The 23355-nt window shown below is 39.0% G+C and overlaps 1 protein-coding gene across 2 annotated transcripts in view; it reads left to right on the plus strand.

Annotated features, from left to right (window-relative positions):
• The window catches only part of uba6 (ubiquitin like modifier activating enzyme 6), a 112544-nt gene that overhangs the window by 78426 nt on the left and 10763 nt on the right, over positions 1-23355 (plus strand). For both annotated transcript variants that reach the window (XM_072589132.1, XM_072589133.1), the window contains 12 exons: positions 1374-1555; positions 4904-5009; positions 8020-8109; positions 8219-8299; positions 10649-10777; positions 11871-11922; positions 14432-14495; positions 15135-15204; positions 16782-16853; positions 18232-18355; positions 19181-19374; positions 21190-21317. In XM_072589132.1, coding sequence (XP_072445233.1) covers positions 1374-1555; positions 4904-5009; positions 8020-8109; positions 8219-8299; positions 10649-10777; positions 11871-11922; positions 14432-14495; positions 15135-15204; positions 16782-16853; positions 18232-18355; positions 19181-19374; positions 21190-21317 — 1292 coding nt within the window. The remainder of the gene's footprint in view (positions 1-1373; positions 1556-4903; positions 5010-8019; positions 8110-8218; positions 8300-10648; positions 10778-11870; positions 11923-14431; positions 14496-15134; positions 15205-16781; positions 16854-18231; positions 18356-19180; positions 19375-21189; positions 21318-23355) is intronic.

The raw sequence follows: 23355 nt of genomic DNA on the forward strand, positions 1-23355 counted from the left end.
ATCATATTCCTATGGGCCTGGAGTCGTTTGGATGCCAGACCAGATAAAGATGGCATCATTCCTTCCCAAAAATACTTTAGAGCACCAGATTTTTTTTTTAAACAATTGACAGTTGTTCTGTCTCTCCATGAGAATAGCTCTTTATTGCTGGCTGGATAGCTGGTTTGTGATGCAGAGTGACTCCATCAGCACGGGTTCAATTCTCATACTGGCTCAGGTCCCACCTTCTTGACTTCCTCCCTCGCTTGAGGTGTGGTGATTTAAATTTCATTATCAGCCGTATTGGGTTTCACACCACTGTCCTCAGGATATTGGCCTGAGATTCTGATTGAGAGTCCAGTGACATTAACAATATGCCACAGCCTCCCATACGTTCATGTGTACATTACTGTCAAGAGTTCAGTGTTTGTCAGCAGCCAGGATGCGTTACTTTATGCCTTTTAATGCTTGTAGAGCTCTAGACTCTTAATCTGTATTCCCCACTATTTATCAGTACCCTATCTCATGGAATTCAGATCCTTCTCAGTATTGAGTGACTGGTATGCTAGCAAAACACTGGATGGTTTCTAAGATACTGGAGTGATGAATCTGCCCTACTAGAGAGCCTGGGCCTGAGAGTTGGCCTGAAGTATTCCACCAGAGTACAGGCAGCAGCAGTGAAATTAGTCCCTTTTGAAATAAATTATTGGGGAGAGGTCGTGCAAGATGTTAATTTTCACCATTGTGGGAATTTGCACGCACTTTCTCTGCTTAATGACTATTGAGAGCAGCGTCCATGCGTCTTTTTGCCTTTTCTGTAGTTGGCGCTATCCAACATATTTGATAAGGTGATCCCTTTCTTGTCACTGCAAACTCCAAATGAGAAACCCAGGCCTTTGGTGCATTAGAACTTAAGCGCCACAGCGGTTATGTATGAGCTCCAGGAAACGTAGCTTTATGGTGATCAGTTTTATTATATTCTTTGATGGAATGTGTGTGCTGTTGGCAAGGCCAGCATCTGTTGCTCTTGAACAAAGTGGTTTGTTAGACCTTTTCAGAGGGAGGATAATCGTCAACTTCATTATTGTGGAGTCCAGACAAAGTGAGATTTCTTTCCCTATAAGACATTCGTGAACGAGATTGGTGTTTACAACAATTAATATTTTCATGGTCCCCATTATTGAGACGAGCTATATATTCTAGATTTATTATTTGAATTCAAATTCCGTGGTGGGATTTGAACCCATCTTGGGTTGCAGATCTTGGCTTAAACCTCTGGATTACTAGTCCAGTAACATTAGTCCATGCTACATTCTCTCTAACTTGTGACAATTTAATAATGTATTCAGTGTTTTCCTTAAAACATTCATCTGAGTCCTCTGTTTTCTTGTCAGAAACCAAAGAGCTACACAGCTGCAGCAACCACCTTGGCGATAAATCCCCAGATAAAAATAGATTCTCACCTAAACAAAGTTTGTCCATCAACTGAGAATATTTATAGTGATCATTTTTATAGCCAAATGGATGTTGTCATCACTGCACTGGATAACGTGGAAGCAAGGAGATACGTAGACAGGTAACGGATGTATAAATGAGAAGGTGACTGTAGACATGGTGTAAAGTATTACACTGTGAATAGCATGGTGGCACAATGGTCAGCAATACTGCCTTGCAGCACCAGAGACATAGGTTTGACTCCAGCCTTGTCTGTCAAGATTGCACGTTCTCCCCGTGCTTGCCTGTGTTTGCCCTGTCTGCTCTGGTTTTCTCCCATAGTTCAAAGATGCCCAGGTTACGTAGGTTAGCTATCGTTATAACCCCATATGGGTGTTGGGTGGGGCGAGAAAGGTGGGCTTGGACAAGTTGCTCTTTGGAGGTGGTGCAGACTGACTTGTAAATGAAAACATTGTAGCAAAACACTGGCCTGCAGTAAATGAAAGCGTTGAATTGTATCTCTGTTATCTTGGGATTCAGGGAGGGTGTGGTTTTCAGTCTTTCAGAATCATATCCACAATTTTTCCCATGTTAGAATTGGGGTTCTGTGCTGAACATCATTATTTTGATTCTGGTACTTGTTAAACAACTCCAGACAAAACTCCCAATCATGCTGCTAGCTTCGTTTTGTTCAGGGAAATTCACAGTCTTTCTGTGAGCGTTCTGTTCAGGTAGTGGTTAAGTTTTAATGTCACAAACAGCTGACTGTCTTATCAACATTAGGCTGACAGGGTAAACTGTGACGTTAAATTGCAGAGTGCAAGATGCCTAAGTGGGGGAAAGCGCATCTCATGTTGCCCAAGTGTGTTTCATTCACCTTTGGATCCACGAGAATTAGAAAAATGTCAGAACAGTATCAAGATTTATGGCAGGGCAATTACATTCAAAAAGACTTTGATCATTTAGAAAATCACTAAATGTTGGAGGTAATTCAGATGACGGGACTATGGAATTTGAGGTATAAAGAAAGATTAAGGAGGTTAATCTTAATTCCATTGGGTATAAGGTGATCCTTATGTAAACCCTGCTTTTATTTATTACAAAATGATAGTGAGAATTAAGCAATATTTCAATTGTTATTCTCCTGTAATATCATATCTGTTTTAGTCAGTTTGAATAAATAGGTTAACTAAGTGGTATGGTCTACCATCTAGATATTTTGCTATCCACCAAAGAAATCCACATGTGGTGGTAACCTTCCTTGAGTGCATTCCCAATGATATAAATGCTCATTGTTAATTGTCCGCCTTTAATCTTTGTTTCAGTTTTTAGGAGGCCTGTGGAAGTTGTCTGGTATGTGTACTTAATTGCATTGGCACAACAGTGTCTGAATGTACATGATCTCTGTTATTGGCTTAATGTCATAGGGTAAAGGTGAAATCTTACAAAAGGCAATCATGGACTCCAGGAAAGGAGAAAAGTGAACTCTTGCTGAACAAAATGGGGATGGACACCAAGAAGAAACAAGATGATAAAGCTCAATGGAGACAAAGCCAAATTTTAAAAAGAGACAGGACTAAAGCAGTGGCTGGACACCACGCTTTAGGAAGAATGTGAAGGCATTAGAGAAGTTACAGAAAAGATTCACGAGAATAGTTCCAAGAATGAAGAACTACAGTTGCATATGGTGATTGAAGAAGCTGGCATTGTTATCATTGCAGAAGAGATGATTGACAGGAGCCATGATTTGAGAGGACTGGACAGAGTAGATAGAGAAATGCTTCTAATTGATGGAAGATGGAGAGCCAGAAGGCGCAGATTTACAGTACTTGGCAAAATAATCAATGGTGATGAATTTTTTTCATGCATTGGATATGGAATGCATTGCCTGAGAATGTGGAGAAGGCAAATTCAATCATTGTCTGAATAGGGAGAAAAGCGCAACACTGTATTGGAAAGGTGGAGAAGAGCCGCCAGGATGAATTGCTCTTGCAGAGAGTCAGGAAGAATACCATAGGCCAAATGATTTCCTTCCTGTAACCAGCTGCTTTCTATAGAGTTAACAATTGGGAAAAATAGGCAAAATATCCAAACATTGACTAAAATAATTAATAAAATAAAAAATTTAAAAGCTGAATTAAATCAAAATACTGCATATACTGGAAATCTAAAAGAACCTGAGGCCTGGCAGCATCTGTGGAGAAAGAAACAGACCTGCTGGACTACTGTTCAGAAGAACAACCATATTGGACTCAAAAGGTTAACTCTGTGTTTCTCTCTCCACAGATGCTGCCAGAACTGCTGAGTTTCTCCAGTATTTTGGACTTTTAATTGAAAGTTAAAACCTAGTCATGATCAAAAACTTTTTAGGCCATTGTCACCTTACAGCATTGCTTCTTCTAATTAATCTTAAGTTTTTTTGTCGCATGTGCAAGCAAGGACGGATTGGTAGCTTTGATTTGCAAAGTTTAAAAGAGGCTCCAACTCATTCAGGAGTACCTCTAGCTTACAATAAAACCAAAATTAAATGTTGAATTTGGGGAGTGGGTGTGGGAGGGAGGAGGAGGAGAGAGGGGGGGAAGGACATGAGAGAGTGCCATGAGAAACAAGGAATATTGGCCAGGATGGAGTTTCTGTATTGATGCAATGGAATGATCAAATTGGTGCATGTTTAATTATTAATTTAAATATTGAGTTTTCAGTTGCAACACGTTTTGAAATTGGCCAGTCCAGAATTGCTGTGAATCTCCACAATTGGGCAACTGGGCACTTTAAAGAATATCTTTAAAGCAAATTTATTTAATTTGGTATAGCTCACAATGGGTTTATATCAAAAAGAGAGGTACTTCTGATCAGTGCTAACGCAGCACCTGTGTATAATTCAACATTTAACAACTGAAAACTACTCTTAAAATAATGTGCAAGTATACAGTACCCCAATAAAACTAGCAGTCATGAATTTCTTAGTAAATTCCTCCTTAACTTTTAAAATGTACTCAAAAGCCTCCAAATAGGTTTCCAGTTAGGGAAACTCCCAGTAGTGATTAAGCTATCCAGGGAGCAAGATGGGTGGCAGGATTAGCTTCTGGCATAATTTTTTTAAAATTGCATCGTAAAACATAGAACTTATCTTGGACAAAGCATGATTTGTGTCGAGAATTCTGGGATCTTTTTTATGTAGGTTACACTATATCTGACCAAGAGCACTACTCTTATAATTTTATACAAGGACATTCTGAAGTGCTTTTGCACCAATGGATTTGCAATCATAGTAGGCAAGATAATTATCAGCCTTTATTAATTAATTTGTTATTGCTTTCATGTTAAATAATGTTTTAATTTAATAATTTAATGCAAATTCCCTAAGATGCACATTTTATCTAGCTTGTGTGAATTACTCGTAGCTTGGTTCTCTGAAAGATGCTAATTTTTCTTGACTGACTGTTAAGTGTTAACAGTTGACTCCCTTTCACTGTCTTTTCATTTACAGTCGTTGTGTATCAAATCAGCGTCCACTTCTAGATTCAGGAACCATGGGGACAAAAGGGCATACAGAGGTCATTGTGCCAAATCTGACAGAGAGCTACAATAGCCATGTAAGTGCATACTTCCAAACAGTGCAATAACTCCGTGTTTTGTTTCTAACCTACAGTCAAATTGGGAGCATTGAAAAGACAGTTCTTAAGACAAGGGCAAGTAGGGAGAGATGTGAATGTTTAGTGACAACCATACCACAGAATTTTAATTAATTTTCCTAAATGTACAGGTGACAGGTGTTCAATTTTAGACATGCACTTCTCCCATCCATCAAAGAAAAAGTCTTTACACACTGAGTCATAGCAATTCACCTCCTCTTCCCTTTCTTTACACCATGTTTTATCTAATTCTTTTGCCTTTAGAAGGAAGCATTTTTGAACAGACTGCCTGCCTCATTGAAGTAATTATTATTATTAATATTTGAGTACAGTCTTGTTCCTCAATTGTTTGGGCATTACATTGAAAGATGATTTTTCCCTTCACGGTCACTCAAGTTCCTGTTGGACTCTTGCCAATCTTAGTGTAGTCAACTGCTTGTTGTAACATCAATAAAAGTGCTCTTTCTTGTAGGACCAATCAAAAGTTTCCTTCTTCCTTCTAGCTTGACATAACTGCTTATAAAACTTACTATCAGCTAACTTATATGCATACATATTTTTAGTTTAGACTAGATTCCCTACAGTGTGGAAACAGGCCTTTCTGCCCAACCCTCCGAAGATTAACCCATCCAGACCCATTTCCCTGACTAATAGACCTAACACTATGGGCAATTTAGTATGGCCAGTTCACCTGACCTGCATGTCTTTGGACTGTGGGGGGGAAACCGGATCACATTGGAGGAAACTCACGCAGACGTGGGGAGAATGTGCAAGCTCCGCACAGGCAGTTACCCGAGACTGGAATCAAACCTGGGACCCTGGTGCTGTGAGGCAGCAGTGCTAACTATTGAGCCACCGTGTATTTCAAAGCATTTAAACTGACATAAATGTTGTGGTTCTGTTCGCTGAGCTGGGAATTTGTGTTGCAGACGTTTCGTCCCCTGTCTAGGTGACATCCTCGGTGCTTGGTCGCCTCCTGTGAAGCGCTTCTGTGATGTTTCCTCCGGCATTTAATTCAATTCTTTCGGCATTCGTGCAGGAACCGGAGTTGTTTGTATGTGGAGCTTAGGTGGTTGGCCCAGGATTCCAATTTCTTGGCTTGTCTTAGTGTCTCTCACCCGTAGGTGTTCAAAGTTTGGGAGAAGATTTGTAGCTCAGGTGCTCGTTGTTGTGGTTCTGTTCGCCGAGCTGGGAATTTGTGTTGCAGACGTTTTGTCCCCTGTCTAGGTGACATCCTCAGTGCTTGGGAGCCTCCTGTGAAGCGCATTTAAAATGCCGGAAGAAACATCACAGAAGCACTTCACAGGAGGCTCCCAAGCACTGAGGATGTCACCTAGACAGGGGACGAAACGTCTGCAACACAAATTCCCAGCTCGGTGAACAGAACCACAACAACGAGCACCCGAGCTACAAATCTTCTCACAAACTTTGACATAAATTGCAACCTGTGCTCAATTTGCAACTTCTATTTATAGAAAGGTTACTTGCATATAAATAAAGTACTCTATTCTTCATTTTGTGGCCATGTAACCTGACCTGTTATTGCATCATAAAAAGAAGGAGGCTTATGTGACGATGAGACAAGATGGCTCCAATGAGGCGATGGAGAGTTACAGATTAGCTCGGAAGGATTTAAAGAGAGCGTTAAGAAGAGCAAAGAGAGGACATGAGCAGTCTTTAGCAGATAGAATAGTGGAGAACCTAAAGCTTTCTAGAGGTATGTGAGGAATAAAAGGATGACTAGGGTAGGAATAGGGCCAGTCAAACTCAGAAATGGGAAGTTATGTGTGGACCCTGTGGAGGTCTGAGAGGTGCTAAACAAATATTCCACTCAGGCAAAGGAGAATATTGTAGAGGTGATGAATGAAGTATGAGTTATTAGACTAGAATGGATTAAGGTTAGTAAGGAAGTTCTAGAAGGACTGAAAGTAGACGAGTCCCCTGGGCCAGATGGGATTTATCAGAGGCTTCTCTGAGGAACTAGGGAGGAGTGTAGGAGCCTTTGGCTTTGATCTTTGAGTCGTCATCGGCAAATAATCCACTGACATTCACTATCATGTTTGGATAATGGAACCTTGAATAGTATGTCCAGTAGGCAGGGAATGCTGACACTGACTTTGTACTAGAGCAAACCTGGTGCTCATGGAATCCAACCGTGGGCTACAGGAGATCTAGTGGTCATGGAATCATACTGAAGCTAGGCATTTCTATGATTTTTGTGTGTGTAGAACCATCCCTTTTGTGAGCAATCTGATATACTTATCAGAATAGAAACAGATAAGAGAAAATTGGTAAGAAAAAAGCAGTTTTGTTTGGAAATGGTATCAGCAATGTGACTATATCACAATAGTGCCTAAACTTCAAAAATAGTTCATTAGTAGCAAAGGTCCTTCATGAAAGTTGTAATATCAATGCAGTTTTAGATTTATGCTTTAGTTACACAGCTGAACCAAATTTCAATTGCCATATAATGTATAATTGGAATTTACTTTGCCATTAATTTAGGATGTAAAACAATACATAGCAATATATAGGAGTAATTCTGTGTTAATGTGAATATGAAATGCTTTGGTCGTTATCATTTTGCATAGATGAATTGTTGCTCCATTTAAATGTATCTCAAGTTAGAAAATCCTTTTGAAGAAGTATGGGATTATTTTGCAAAGAGTGATTTATTAATTATTTAAATAATTAATTGAATCAGGGTCCATAATACTATTAAAATGATGGTTTATAGTTGGAAATGGTTGTAGATTAAGCATGGAAATGATACTTCAGTAGATTGCTGCTGGTAAAGATTGGAATAGATGCAGTAGGGTAGTTGAATTTTGATGTTATTGAACTATACATCCAGCATGTTCAGAAAGCGGAAGTTGATGCTATACAAGTTGAAAGTGATTGCTATGTGATATCAGTGATTAAAGTTTTAAACACTTCAACATTTTTGTGATTCACTGTTGGTTTTTTGCAGCGAGATCCTCCTGAAGAAGAAATCCCATTTTGCACATTAAAATCATTTCCTGCATTAATTGAACATACAATACAGTGGTCAAGAGATAAGGTATGAAACAGCTGTAGTATTTTAAATCAGCTTCTTTAGAAAGCATGTCAATTTAAGTGCTATCCTGTTAATTTATGATGGAAAAATCTTATTCCATTTCTCATTTCAGTTTGAAAGTTCCTTTTCTTACAAACCCTCAATGTACAACAAATTCTGGGAAAACCATAAATCAACAGACAATGTTCTGCAGGTGAGAGTTATTGTTTCAAAATACAGACTTGAGGATCAGACTTGGAGCAGTGCATAATTTCACAGTATTTGTTAACAGAGCATTGCAGCTTCACTTTTTAATACAGGTTAGATAAATGCTTATTTGTTTTGACTGTCAACATACATCTTTGATGTTCAAGAGCCTTGGAGACCCTGTGTTAATAGCATTACAACTGAAGAAGGCCTGGCAGTTAAGCCTAAGTTATCTTTCTTTCTCCCCAAAACTGATGGCCATGCTTGTGGACTTTGCTATAGTATAGGATATATAGCTGAATATGTGTCTGTAATGGTGCAGAAGAGAGGGCTTTGGATTCCTAATACAATGAGACTGATTTGGGGGGAGGTGAGAATGATGCAATCTTAACAGCTGGCACCTTAGTTGTGATGAACCCCTATCTTGGAAGGGAGGTTCTGAGCATATAATTGAGGAAACAGTTAGGGCCAATTAATGACCTGGAGTTGAATTGTGTATAAAAGCATAAGACATGGGCGTGTTCCTCAGTCAGCACATGTGTTTGTCTTCTCAAGAGTCAGGAATGAAGCACAAACCATATCTGAGTAGGTTGCTTGGTTTAACTTACAGTTGTGAATCCATCTTTGCATTTCTGTTGAAGATGAGTTATACAAATCAGCCTCATTCTCTTTACCTTCATCCTTTTTGGCTAAATTTTCAAACATTGTATCCAATAACTGAATTTCCAAATTGTCTCACTGTTTCATTGGCTCCTTTTTCTCCATAAACAGTTCTATGGGCTTGAGATATAGTCACAACACAGTCAGGAAACAATCCAAGATGTTTCTCCTGAAACGTTTCCATTTCTTTTACATTCACTGCTTGTTCCACCACCCTTGGTGGAGCCAATATTCTTGAACCCCTCGGGTCATTTCTTAAAATCAATTCCATCTATAGGAATTTGTTTCATTACTATTGCTACAATTCCTCTGTTAACTACATTCATTATTCTGTATCCATTTTTAAATCCAACTCTCTACATTGAACTGGTTTGTAACCTCCACATATACCTCCACTTAATATCTCCTTCATTTGACTTTTTGAGAGTTGAATAGTATCATCAGTCAATATCAGTGACTTGGTAAAAACAATGATTGCAGATGCTGGAAACCAGAGTCTAGATTAGAGTGGTGCTGGAAAAGCACAGCAGTGCAGGCAGCATCTGAGGAGCAGTAAAATCAATGTTTCGGGCAAAAGCCTTTCATCAGGAATACAGACAGAGAGCCTGAAAGGTGGAGAGATAAATGAGAGGAGGGTGGGGGTGGGGAGAAAGTAGCATAGAGTACAATAGGTGAGTGGGGGAGGGGATGAAGGTGATAGGTCAGGGAGGAGGGTGGAGTGAATAGGTGGAAAAGAAGATAGGCAGGTAGGACCAGTCATGGGGACAGTGCTGAGCTGGAAGTTTGGAACTAGGGTGAGGTGGGGGAAGGGGAAATGAGGAAACTGGTGAAGTCCACATTGATGCCCTGGGGTTGAAATCAGTGACTTGCTTGTTCCAACATGTCCAATTTATTTCACCTTTTGCTGTCATGCCTTTCCCTCCCTCCCAGAGTCATGATAGGATTTCTCTTGTACTCACCTATCAACTTGCCAGTCTCCATATTCAACAGATCTTCCTCCACCATTTTGGTCATCTCTAGTGTGAGGCAACACATCCTCCCCTTTTCAGCATTCTGTCCAGGCCACACTCTTCTTGACACCCTATCATTATAGACTTGACTGCTTTGAAAAAATTTGCCTGTTGCATACCCTAGTGTTACTTTGAGCAATAACTTGATTCTTTAGTGTGGTTTGTGACTCAGAGGCAAGGGTGTTAGCAACTAAGTCAAGCATGTGTAGAGCCCATTCCCAGCTCCAAAATATCCTCAACAATGTCCAGATATGATGATTCATATTCAACCTGTCAGAATTTGATTTTAGTATTAACTGCCGTAACTTGGGAGCTGAAATTCAGGTTTAAAAATCTTGTACAAAGTGTGGAGGCAGACCACCAAGACTACCTACTTGACAATAACTTAACTGTCAGCTTTGTAAATCTGCGCTACTCTTATAATGGTACTACTGTTTCACAACCACACAACTAATCCATTTTACGCTGACAAAAACCCTTCAGTGCCCAATCTCCTGAATGAGTACTTATGATGCAATGTTGCACAAAGAAATGGTTAAATTTAGCAACCCCGAATTAAAATGCGGCAATAGACAAAATATGTGCTGCAATATTGAGATTTTCTGTTAGCAATGTTTATTTGAAAAGCTTTGAATTTAATATTGAGGGCAGTTACCATTATTCTTTTCCACAATTGTGTTTTGTAGCGAATGCAAAATGGAGAAAGTTTAGAAGGATCATTTCAAGCAATTAAATTACTTAATAGGTGGCCCTCAGGTTGGCATGAGTGTGTGGCCCTGGCACGAGTAAAATTTGAAAAATATTTCCATCACAAGGTAAGGCACAATAATAATTCAATCAGTACATTAATATTTTAGATTAATATTCTTGTATTCTGATTTATCCCTTATGGTTATGACAGTAAAAATATTACCCTGCCCATTTAATTACTTTACCTAAACTCAGTGATTGTAGTATTTCTTTTTCAGTACAAATATTATCTGTGCTTAACAGGCTGTTTGGTATATTATGATTAAAATTATTGGTTTTGCATTTTTTCCATCCACAGCAGTGCTATTAGTTTGTGATAAATTGAATATAACTCTCAGTCCACCATGCATTGCTGCCATCCTGGCCTAGCCTTCACCGCCATTTGCTTCCCCACCCAACAAGCCATTTCCAACCAGGGGAAGCATTGCTACTCCCTATGTGCTCACCCTGCCATTGTATCTCCACACTGTCCTTACTGCTTGTCTCTTCTCCCTTGCCCAACCCCTCGCCCCCAATATATATCGAACTTGATGTGTCTCCACCTCCAACATCCACCTCTTCCCTCACCGCACCCCCCCCCCCCCCCCCCCAATTGTCTTGGTCCACCTGGTCTACCCTAGTGTCTATCTCTGTCTCTGTCTTCCTCTTCTACTCCTCCACTCCATTCTCTCTTTGCTGTCTCCCCAGCAATCTCTGCCTGCCTTTGACCCACCACATCTTCTCCCCATTGTCTCTCTCACCCTTCCCTTCTCTCCCTGTTGTCTCACTCTATCCACCCCCATCTTCTCCCCACTAACTGTCCATACTAACCCTCTCCAAACATAGTCTTTCCTTGCTAGACCCACATTGTCTCCCCACTGTCTCTCTTTACATATATTGTCTCTCCTCCGTCTCTCTCCTGTCATCATTCTTCAACTGCATTCTCTCCCTCCTGTCTCTCTCCAATCCCATTTTTTTCCCTGCTGTCTCTCCCCATCCTGTTTTCTCATTGCTGTCTCTATTACACCCCCATGCCCCTGGCTCTCATTCTCTTTTGTTTACCAGCAAAGAATCATTAACTGACTAATGTTCATTCTCGCAATGCACAAAAGAAAGATTTGAGATTGTCGGCCTTGTCTACAAAGCAGCAGCAGTGACCCGTTCTTTATCTTCCTCCAGGCGGTACAACTTCTGCACTCATTTCCACTAGATACTAAACTGAAGGATGGAAGTAAGTATTGTGGTAAAGTTTGTTCATTGCTTTCTTAGTGCCAAATCTTTCAGTGGCTATCTGTCCGACATATGTGGGATTGAGCAACCTAAACCAGGGATCTCATATTTATTTTCCTAATCTAATTCAAGTAATCTGATTACTAGATTATGCTGCAGTTATACCATAAATGGGAAAAGCTCAGGGTTCCTATTCTTGACTCCTGCCTAATGATTTTTACAGTAGAGGTGGTGGATATTGGGTGAGGGCAGGAATGGGCCTATTGTTGGACTCTGACTGTTTGCTCTTACAGGAGCATTGACCCAGATTAAAACTCTTCATGAGAGTTAGGTTGTTAAACAATTTTTAAATGGTTTGTGTAACACTGTGACCTGTTTGAATAGGGTAAGCAGCAAAGTGTTGTCTTAATGAATTGGATTGAAAAATGGAAGAATCAACAGTGCAAGCACTGAAAAGCAAGAACACATTAGAATGGGTGAATTTGACTTCATATCAAATACAGATAGAGAAGTAAAGAGAAAGTTTTCTCTCTCAATCCAAATAATTCTATCAGGAAAAGTAAAAACTTTTTTCTTTGAAATAGTCTCAATTTCACTGTTTGTAATATTTCCAGCATCAATTAATGCATGAAGGAGTGAGTCTCAACAATCGCAAACATACTACCCGACGTGAAGGGTTGATTGGTTGTAATTGACATTAATATTTTTAAAGTTTGTAATGATCAGGCTAACATTCTGGAGTAAGTTCAATCCATATCTATCACACATATACAGCATTTTCATGACATTTAGTGCATGTCAATAATGAAGCAAAAATGAAGGTGCTATTTTCTCAAAACTATAAACTAAACTGTAAAATTGAAACAGGTTGGTGGTATTTAACAGTTCACCTGTTCTTCCCCTGAAGTTGATGTGTCATTTGCTCATAAAGTGCTAAAAACGTGCTGCTTATTTTTGTCAGAAAAACCCAGTCAATTTTTTTTTTAACCTAGCTCAGGCTTGCCACTTGAGTGTAAACTGTGCTTGGTTTCTTCTGGTTTAAATAGTTCAGTTTTACTCTGGCCTTTGAATATACCAGCAATACCATCATTCAGCTGGAGTTTGCACTGCTTAAAGAATGCAGAAGAAATACAAGCCTGTAATGTGCAAAAATTGTTGGTTTTTCTTAAAAGGATTCTCCACTCTCACCTTAAATAAATGTCTTGCTAACAAGATTGAAATTTCTTGTACAAGCCATATTTCTCTTGAGAAAGTTGTGGGTTGACTTGAATCACTACAGTCTGTGCAGTGAATTCCTGTGAAAAGGGAACTTTCAGGGATTCTTACCTGGCAATGGCACAGGAATGGTGAGAAATTTGGAGAAGAATGTGGAGTTGTGGTGTTCTACTGCAGCAGCTATCCTTGGTCTTAGAACAAAGAACAGTATACCACAGAAACAGGCCCTTCAGCCCACCACGACTGCACTGACATAATGCCTTTCTAAACTAAAAAACATTTGCCTCGATGTGGTCTGTATTCCTCTATTTCCTGCATATTCAGATATCCTGTCAAACTGCCTCTTGAATGTTGCTATTGTATCTGACTGCCACCTCCTCTGTTAGCACATTCCAAGCACTTACCACACTGTAGCGAAACTTGCCCCTCACATCTCCTTTAAACTTATCCCCTTTAACTTTAAACCTATGTCTCCGTGTAATTGACCTTGCTACTTTGGGGAAAAAGACTCCAATTATTCATTTTCTCCATGTCTTTTATAATTTTGTAAACTTCTATCAGGGCACCCCTCATATTTAGATATTCAAGTGAAAACAAATCAAGTTTGTCCAATCTCTCCTCATAGCTAATACCATCCAAACCATGCTATGTCCCGGCAAACCATTTCTGTACCCTCACCAAAGCTTCCACATCCTCCTTGTAATGTGCCAATCAGAACTGTACAAAATATTCTAAATTTGACTTGACTAAAGTACTATACAGCTGTAAAATGCCTTGGCAATTTTTATGCTCTGTGCCCTGACCAATAAGGGCAAGCAAGCAAGCTATATGTCGTCTTAATTAGCTTAAAATCCCAGAATCCCTACATTATGGAAAGAGGCAATTTGGCCCACCAAATCTGCGCCCACCATCTGAAGAACATCCAGCCAGATTAAAACCACCTACCCTATACCTATAACCCAATGTTTACCATTGTTAATCCATCTATCCTGCACATCCCTGGACACTGGGGACAATTTAGCATGACCATTTAACCTAACCTGAATATCTTTGGACTGTGGGATGAAACCGAAGCACCTGGTAGAAACCCGCGCAAACATGGGGAGAACATGCAAACTGTACGTAGACAGTCACCCAAGGCTGGAATCGAATCTGGGTCCCTGGCACTGTGAGGCAGCAGTGCTAACCACTGAGCCACCCCAAATTATCCACTTGTCTTCTAGGGTAAACCTAACAAACTTGCCTGGAATTTGTCCATGTTTTATTTTAATTATTGAGATTCTGTTTGTTTGCAGGCTTATTTTGGCAGTCACCAAAGAGGCCACCCTGTCCAATGCAGTTTGACATAAATGATGAATTGTAAGTAACTATCAGAATTTGTATTTCATTATCTCTGTTGGAATTCTGTCCCAATTGCATGTTCTGTTTGGATTCCCTAAAATCTGGATTACAGTTTTTATTGTCCGATATTTTGATAAATAGATCTTGAATTGTAACAGAGAACCTTTTACTTTCCAACTTTTATAATAGTGCATTTATTCCACCATTTCTACAGAGAATAGATGACATATTTGATAAACTCAAGTTTTCATACTAACTTAATACTTGTAAATGATGTTTGCAATCACAAAAGATTCTACTTCAATTTTTTTGCATGAGAAGAATTGTAATTAATTAAATCAGTTGTGCTATCTTTTGCCATTTGTATGCAAATAAGCAATTAGAGTACAGAATCAAAAACTTAATTACCATTTTAATGGGTATTTGTGTTTCATTTAAGTCCAATAAACACTCAATTAGGTAAATATGATCTCTTAATTAACTAGTTAACAGCAGTGTTGACCATAATGTATTAATCAAATTGCATTTCTTTTTAATGTTTCTCCGATTAGGCTGTATTCCTTAGTGGTGCTGTCACATGATATTGAATCCTGTTTTGATTTAAAATACAAGGAAATCATTCTCAGAATTGTAACCTCTAATTTCTTATTGTTTTAGACATTACAATTTCATATTAAGTGCTGCGAGACTTTTTGCAACAACTTACAAGGTTCCTTATATGGAAAGGGTAGGTCTTTATCTTTAGATAAAAGGTTTTCAACATCTTGCATTCATATAGCACCTTTCACATTTCAGACTTCAGGCACTTCACAAGACTGTAATCAGATAAAATATTAATACTAAGCCATTGTATATTAAAACAGGTGATTGAAGAGTTGGGTTTTAGGAAGAATCTTAAAGGAGGAGAAAGAGACAGACAGACAGGTTTAGGGATGGGAGTTTAGGGCATAAACTAGATAAGCCGCAGTGACCAAAGCAGAACAAAATAAATTGGTTGTAAATTAAGCTGCATTTGAGGGAGTGCATAATTTTGGACAATTAAAGGATTGTAGCATGTTAGAAGTGAGAAAAGGCAAGGCAGGGTAGAATTTGAAAATAAGGATGAGTGTTTTAAAATTAAGGCCTTGATGGACCAGAAATCACTGTAGATGAATGAGTGAATGGGACTTGGTTGTGAGTCAAAGTACAGGCAGTAGAGTTTCAAATGCAATTGAGTTGCCATAGATTGGAAGATGGAGGCTGACTAGAGGGATGTTGTAAGAATCACGTTTGAACGTAACTAAGCCATAGAATCCCCACTCTGCACTGACCGTCCGAAGGGCATCCCATCCATTCCCAATCCTCTACCCTATCCCCATAACCCCATATTTACCACGGCAAATCCACCTACCTTTCACATACCTAGATTCTATGGACAATTTAGCATGACCAATACACCTAACATGCACATCTTTCCACTTAGAAGGAAACCAGGGCACCTGACGGAAACCCTTACAGACACTGAGAACATGCAAACTCCACATAGAGAGTTATCTAAGATTTGGGTCCCTGGCTGTGAGGTAACAGTGTTAATCACTGAGCCACCATGTCACCCAGGTTTGAGCAGTGATGGTTGGCAGAACATTACAATCCAAATGATTCTGCATTTTAACCTCCAGACCCTGCTGAATTAGTTGATCTCAGAAAGACAGCTGGAGAAGCACAAGTAATTTAGCAACCTCTGGAGGTCCTCAAGCGTGGATTTCGGAGGATAGAGGCAGTGTCCTCATTCTCCTGGCATTGAGTCAGTTTAGGTGATAAGAGAGTGGGATTTGCTGAAAATTATGACATGGGCAGCAGTGTTTTTTAAGGCTGGAAAGTTTATGGATGGTAGGCCATAGCAGACCCACTGGGAGTGCATTGGAATAGTCAAACATAAAGGAAACAAGGCTGAAATGCTAGTATCAGCAGCAAATGAACTGGGATGAGCAAATTCAGTTGATGTTACAGATGTCGAAGTGGTCTGTCTTGGTAATAGCAGAAATGTGAAGTCAAAAGCTCACCTCAGAATTAAATATGACACCCAAGTTGTGAAACAATAGCTTAATTTCAGATTGTTGCCAGGGAAAAGAAATGATAGCAAAGAGTAGAATTTGAAGTGGGAAACTTTTTTTTTGCTGTATTTCATGGCAGGAGATTTACTTTCCACTACTGGAATGAAATAAAAATTGTAATATAATGAAAAGGTGCATGTCTCTCGGAATTTGCAACAAAAGGCCATGATTTCTGGAAAGGTTTACATTATAACTGTTTGGTTTATTGCAGGATGTATCCAAGCAAGCTATCTCCAAAATACTCTCCAATGTTGAGATTCCAAAATTCACCCCTTCTGCAAAAGTAGGTAATCGAGTAACAAATTAGAGCGGAGTTTGGGAAAGTGACTTATTTCACACTGTTAGTGTTTAGATTTGTGCATTGTATGATGGTGTATTTCAGCACTGTGAACTATTGAGCATGATCCAAGGGCTTTAATGTTTATAATGCAACAATTGTTTTTGAAATTCATGCCCTATCACATCATTGGTCAGTAATTCTTGACATTTTTAAATAGTCCAAAATTTATTGAAGCTAAAATAAATTCGAGGCATTCCTATTTCCAGAATGCATCCAAGTTACACAAATATTGCTGATTTGGGAATCCAGCGTGTGCACTGATAATTATACCATCACATGATTAAAGGACTGGCATATTTAAAGTTAAGGTGTCAAGTGAATTTTGACTAGGAAAAATGCCCTTTGATAATTGACTGAGAATTCTGCTAAATTGATTAAGATTAAGTTCAAAAAAATTTCTTGAAAGAACAAAAAAATAACCACTCTGATTTGTGCAAATTACATTTTCAAAATAGTTGTAGATGACATTGTGCAAGATACAACTGAAACAGTTATAAGGTTAGTAGCTGAATTAAGAAGTTTCAAAGATTGATTAACAAAGAAAGTTACTTTTATCATTGAGATCTTATAAAAATAGATAAATAATACAAAATTCTGCTGGTCGTTTACTTCTCCATAGATTTCCTTCTTTTATGGCGGTTTCCTTTTTTTTGGAATTTCAAGCAAAATCATAGCTCCCAATTAGGTAGTACCATTATAAATATCTCAGGACAATTCTCATAATGCTAGAATTTTAAAGGACTAATTTCTAGGACTGTATTGTCTTCAACATAAACCCATCATCTTGAGCTAATGCATTTGTGTCTAGATGTTTTCACAGTATAGCATTTGTTTTTGCTCATGCAATTTAAAGTATTAGTAATTATCATGGCAGCAATACTCTCCTTCAGTCTCACATCAAAGAATAGGCTTGGCTGTTTCTGGGCTGGAACGTTTTGAAATTGATAGCTCAATGAACAGAGATTTTATCTAAAACTAATGGGAGTTCAGAATAAGATATCACAACTTCTGGCTCCACACACACCCTGTCACTTTAATGAGCCCTATTCTTTCCCTGGTTATCCCCTTGTCCCTAATATACTTCAGCTTCTGTACTGTCAAACCATTATTAATAAATGCAAGTTGTTTCTATGTCTGCAGAGGACATGAAACCGATTGAGATTGTTTCAAAGGATTTTCCGAAAGCAGTAAATCTGTTCCACACAAGGGAAAACACCCAAAGCGTACTTTTAAAATGAAGTTACATTTGTTTAAAATGATACTGCTGTTTTGTTTTGCATTCAAAAACTTTACACGAACATTCGGCAATTATTTGTTTTAGCAAATAGAAACTGATGAAAATGTAAAGAAATCTGACCAGGCAAAACTTGCAGTAAGCAGTGAAGAAGAAAGAGTGGCTATTGACCTATTGAACAAGGCCAGAGATGCTGGAATGGCCACAAAAAGTGAGTGCATTGTTTTATGAATCATTGAATTTCTAGTAACTGCTTTGAAGGTTTATTTAAATTCTCTCTACAGTGTGAGAGACTTGGACAGAATCTAATAATTTCATTCCTGTGAAGACCTAAATCATGTCATCTTAAAATCTACAGTTTCTTATATTAAAAACCTTATTGAATGATCTGCACTGAGCCTTTTATGGAGACTCAGTTCTACATGTGAGATGATCAGAATTGGATGCAGTCTGGATAGCGATGTTGTTATACTTGTAATTGAGCAGCACAATGATTTCTGAGCTCACCTCAGGCTACCCAACACTCAGCTTTGTCATGAATGCTAATTGGTTTCTACAGTCAATCAGGAAAAGGATAGACCACTCAGAACCAAATACACTGGTTCAGCTTTGAAGTAGAGTAAGATATAGGACTGCCAGAGAGAGAAGTGTAATGGGTTTACTTATACTGTAGCAGAGTCAGAACAAACTTGTAAGGTGAGTAGTCTCCCTCTTGTGTTCTAAACTTCTGTGGTTTTCTGGTCCTGGTCCCTAATGCGATCTGTATTGTATAGGTGTTGCACAAGGACAGGATTAGGCTCAGCTGTTAGGATATCCCACCCACCCACCATTGCCAAGTAGCCATTTGAGCTAAATGGCCACCTGGATGTGGTATTAGATAGCTACTACCTATCCGACCAGACTCTGGAATAAGTAATTTCTTGTGGGAGGAAACAATTCATTGGGAGAGTAGAGAAATTCTCAATGCAATATGCAAAGCCTATAAATGAGAAATGGATCCAAATAACTGCAATATTTTTTGTTTATTGCACGGTAGATCGCCTCCACATGATTCCAGTCTCCTTTGAAAAAGACAATGATAGTAATGGGCACATTGACTTCATAACTGCTGCTTCCAATATACGAGCAAAGATGTACAGCATTAATACAGCAGACAGATTAAAGACGAAGAGGATCGCTGGCCGGATCATTCCTGCCATTGCAACTGCAACTGCAGCAGTATCAGGACTGGTAGGAACACTCTACTGCTTGTGGTATAAATTCCCAATCAATGTTGCAGAAGTTTAATAATAACTCAATGACTCTAGACATCAGAAGCTCAAACTAATCAGAATTGAATTGATATGGTAAGGTGTGAGCTGGCACCAGAAAGTAGCCCTGTGAAAGCTTCTGGACAAATGAGAAAAAAAAACTGTACATGAGCATAGGTTGCTGTCGCCCCAATCCAGAATGACCACAAGTCTTTCCAGTCCCTTATTAAATAGTTGGCTGTTTATGTTCTTATGATGGTAAGTAATGATAGTAAATACTGTCTTGTCACCATCCTGTGCCTTTAAGGGAGATTTGTCTGTCTTGGTTCTCTTGAAGGGAGGTATTGTAAACTTGGTGCTGTGTTGCAATGTAGAATAATAGCTATTTATTTTTTAAACTTGAGGAAGCATGAATGGGTGGAGTCAGGCTTACACAAGCCCAGGGTTTTAGTTTGCTTTTAGTTATTGAAGTTGGGGTTTGGGGAATTGAAGCAGCTAGATACAGCTCTCTCTGCTGCTGCTGCAGCAGCAAAACCTTGAATAGTCTCTCTCTCTCTCTCTAGCTATATCAATTCTGTCAGTGTTCTTTCTCCAGGACTGAAGGAGATATCAATTGAGGGAAATCTGTTTTGCTGAATTTGCCTTGGTCAGGGGTCTGTTTATGGGATGCTGCTATATTATTTTAAATATTTTGATGGAGTTAAAGGTTTTCCAATTCCTTTTTTTTGGTTTGTATTTTAACTATAGTATAAGAATAAAGTGTGTTTTGCTTAAAACGTGGGTAGTTTGACCAATCAAGTCATATCTAGAACACAGCACTTTACACATGCCTTTAGGGAAAATAAAAGTTAGGGTCTAGGCTATCTCCTTGATATGTTTGAGGGGATATAGTCTGGTCCATTACAATCACATATCTGAAAAGTAATAAGAAGTACTCATTTGAATAGAATTTTGGATGGAGTCAAAGTCAAAAGACCAAAAATGAAAAATAAAACAATGGATTGTCAAGTAGGATTGTCTTTTCTGTAAATTGATTTTTAAAAATTATGTTTTTGTACACATGGATTCGTATACTTGTGGGCTCATGTCCATCTCTATTGGAGGGACCAGCTTGTGATTTCTGACCACAGATTTTCACAATAGATGTCCAGTTCCGGACCTGTTTTCCTTGTTATCCATGTAGGTTTGTCATCCAGTTATCATGTGAAAATGAGCAACTTTCAAGTAACCATATGTGTCCCAATTGCACTGCCTGTCAGGCCATGGCTTTGTTCAACTTGTATTGATGCTAGTTCAGTTATTGGCTCAACTGATTTTAATTTTCAAAAGAGTAAGTGTTCATTCGTTGATCACAATTAGAAATAAATACTGCAGAAGTTACAGGAAATTTTGAGAGGAGGTCTATTCAAGCTTTGTGTAGAATTCAGTCACTCACCCCTTAGCATGATCAAACAATGATTCTTACCCAAAACATGAGAGAAGCATGTTAGTAACGTAGGTGCACAGCCAGTATATTGACTTATTAATTTCCCTCAGTGCTGCCCAAAAAGAGCAGTTTGAACCTGAAGATAGCTAACATCAACATATCATGTTCAAAACAGTTACCGGTTTTCATTTCAGTCCTCTTGCAAAAGATATAGCTCACACTTATTTAATTTAGAATTCTCATAGCCATTGGGAGCAGGAGTTTTTTCATTAGTCTGTGCTAGATTAAAATAGTGTTATTGCTCAATCCCAATCTCACTCATTCTCCAGGTTTGTCTTTTTTCTACTAAACTTTCTCTTTTCTCTCTAGGTTGCTATTGAGTTAATTAAAGTTGTTCAAGGCCAGTCCTTTGAGGCATATAGGAATTGTTTCTTTAACCTGGCTATTCCTGTTGTTGTATTTTCTGAACCAGCTCCAGTTAAGAAGACACAAATAAGGTAAAGAAAACTAAAACCTGATGTAAATGGAATCACCATGATGTTCAGAATGTAACCTTTTAAATATATCAAATAAAGTGCAAAAATAGTCAAATTTTTAATGTCTTCAGAAACAAATGCCTATGTTTAAATCTTCATGGGGAGAGAGAGATTCCAGTTGTTGAATGATTGAGGTGATAAACATTAAGCCTTAAAAAAAAATTGTTGTGCAAAGCAGGTTACATCTGGCTAACTATTCTTGAGAAACAAGCTCCAAGAATGCTGGAGAAACTGCAGGTTTGGTGACATCTGTGGAAAGGGAAAAGATCTAACATTTCCAGTCTTTGACTATCCCAGTCTAACACCAGCTCCTCCATTTCCAGTCTGTATCACTTCGTCAGAACTGAAGTTCTAGTTCTGAAAAATCATACTAGACTGGAAACTTTGCCTCCACAGATATTACTAGACTTGCTGAGTTCCTTCAGTGTTCTTGGTGTTTGTTTCATATTTCCAGCAAATATTCAAATATCATGTGCCTTTATTTAAGAAAGGAGAAGCCTGGAAACTATCGACTGGTGAGTCTGATATCAATGGTAGGTAAATTCTTGAGGGGATTCTGAGAGAGAGGATTTGCATGCTTTGGAAAGGCAAAGACTAATTAGGGTTAGCCGCCATGACTTTGTCCATGCGAAGTCATGCCTCACAAACCTGATTGATCTTTTTGAGGATGTAACCAAAAAAGATAGATAAGGGCAGAGTGGCAGACATTGTCTACATAGGCTTTGACAAGGTTCCACATGGTAGACTAATTAGTAAAGATAGATTACATGGGATACTGGGAGATCTTGCCAACTGAATATATAATTGGATTGGCAGTTTTGACAATAGGAGACAGAGGGTGGTGGCGGATGGTTGTTTTTCTGACTGGAGGACTATGACCAGCGATCAGTGCTGGGCCCACTGTTGTTTGTCATTTATATAATCAATTTGGATGAGAATTTAGGAGTCACAGTCAGTAAGTTTGCGGATGATACCACAATGGCTGCTATAATCAGGGTTTACTGCATGGAAACAGGCCCTCCAGCCTAACTTGTCCATGCTGCCCTTTTTCACAACTAATCCAGTCCCATTTGCCTGCGTTTGGTTCATGTCCCTCCATACCTACCCCATCCACATACCTGTCCAAGTGTTTAGAGTCATAGAGATGTACAGCATGGAAACAGACCCTTCGATCCAACCTGTCCATGCCGACAAGATATCCCAATCCAATCCAGTTCCACCTGTCAGCACCCAGCCCATATCCTTCTAAACCCTTCCTATTCGTATATTCATCCAAATGCCTTTTAAATGTTGCAATTGTACCAGCCTTCACCACTTCCTCTGGCAGTTCATTTCATACACATACCACCCTCTGTGTGAAAAAGTTACCCCTTAGGTCTCTTTTATATCTTTCCCCTCTCACCCTAAACCTATGCCCTTTAGTTCTGGACTCCCCTGCCCTAGAGAAAAGACTTTGTCTATTTATCCTATCCATGACCCTCAATTTTGTAAACCTCTATAAGGTCACCCCTCAGCCTCCGACACTCCAGGGAAAACAGTCCCAGCCTGTTTAGCCTCTCCCTGTAGCTCAAATCCTCCAAGCCTGGCAACGTCCTTGTAAATCTTTTCTGAACCCTTTCAAGTTTCACAATATCTTTCTGATAGGAAGGAGACCAGAATTGCACGCAATATTCCAACAGTGACCTAACCAATATCCTGTACAGCGCAACATGACCTCCCAACTCCTGTACTCAATACTCTGACAGATAAAGAAAAGCATACCAAACACCACCTTCACTATCCTATCTACTTGCGACTTCACTTTCAAGGAGCTATAAACCTGCACTCCAAGGTCTCTTTGTTCAAGAATACTCTCCAGGACTTACCATTAAGTGTATAAGTCCTGCTAAGATTTGCTTTCCCAAAATGCAGCACCTCGCATTTATCTGAATTAAACGCCATCTGCCACTTCTCTGTCCATTGGCCCATCTGGTCAAGATCCTGTTGTAATGTGAGGTAA

The sequence above is a fragment of the Chiloscyllium punctatum genome, chromosome 2 (genome assembly GCF_047496795.1).
Source record: "Chiloscyllium punctatum isolate Juve2018m chromosome 2, sChiPun1.3, whole genome shotgun sequence".
NCBI classification, from domain to species: Eukaryota; Metazoa; Chordata; class Chondrichthyes; order Orectolobiformes; family Hemiscylliidae; genus Chiloscyllium; species Chiloscyllium punctatum.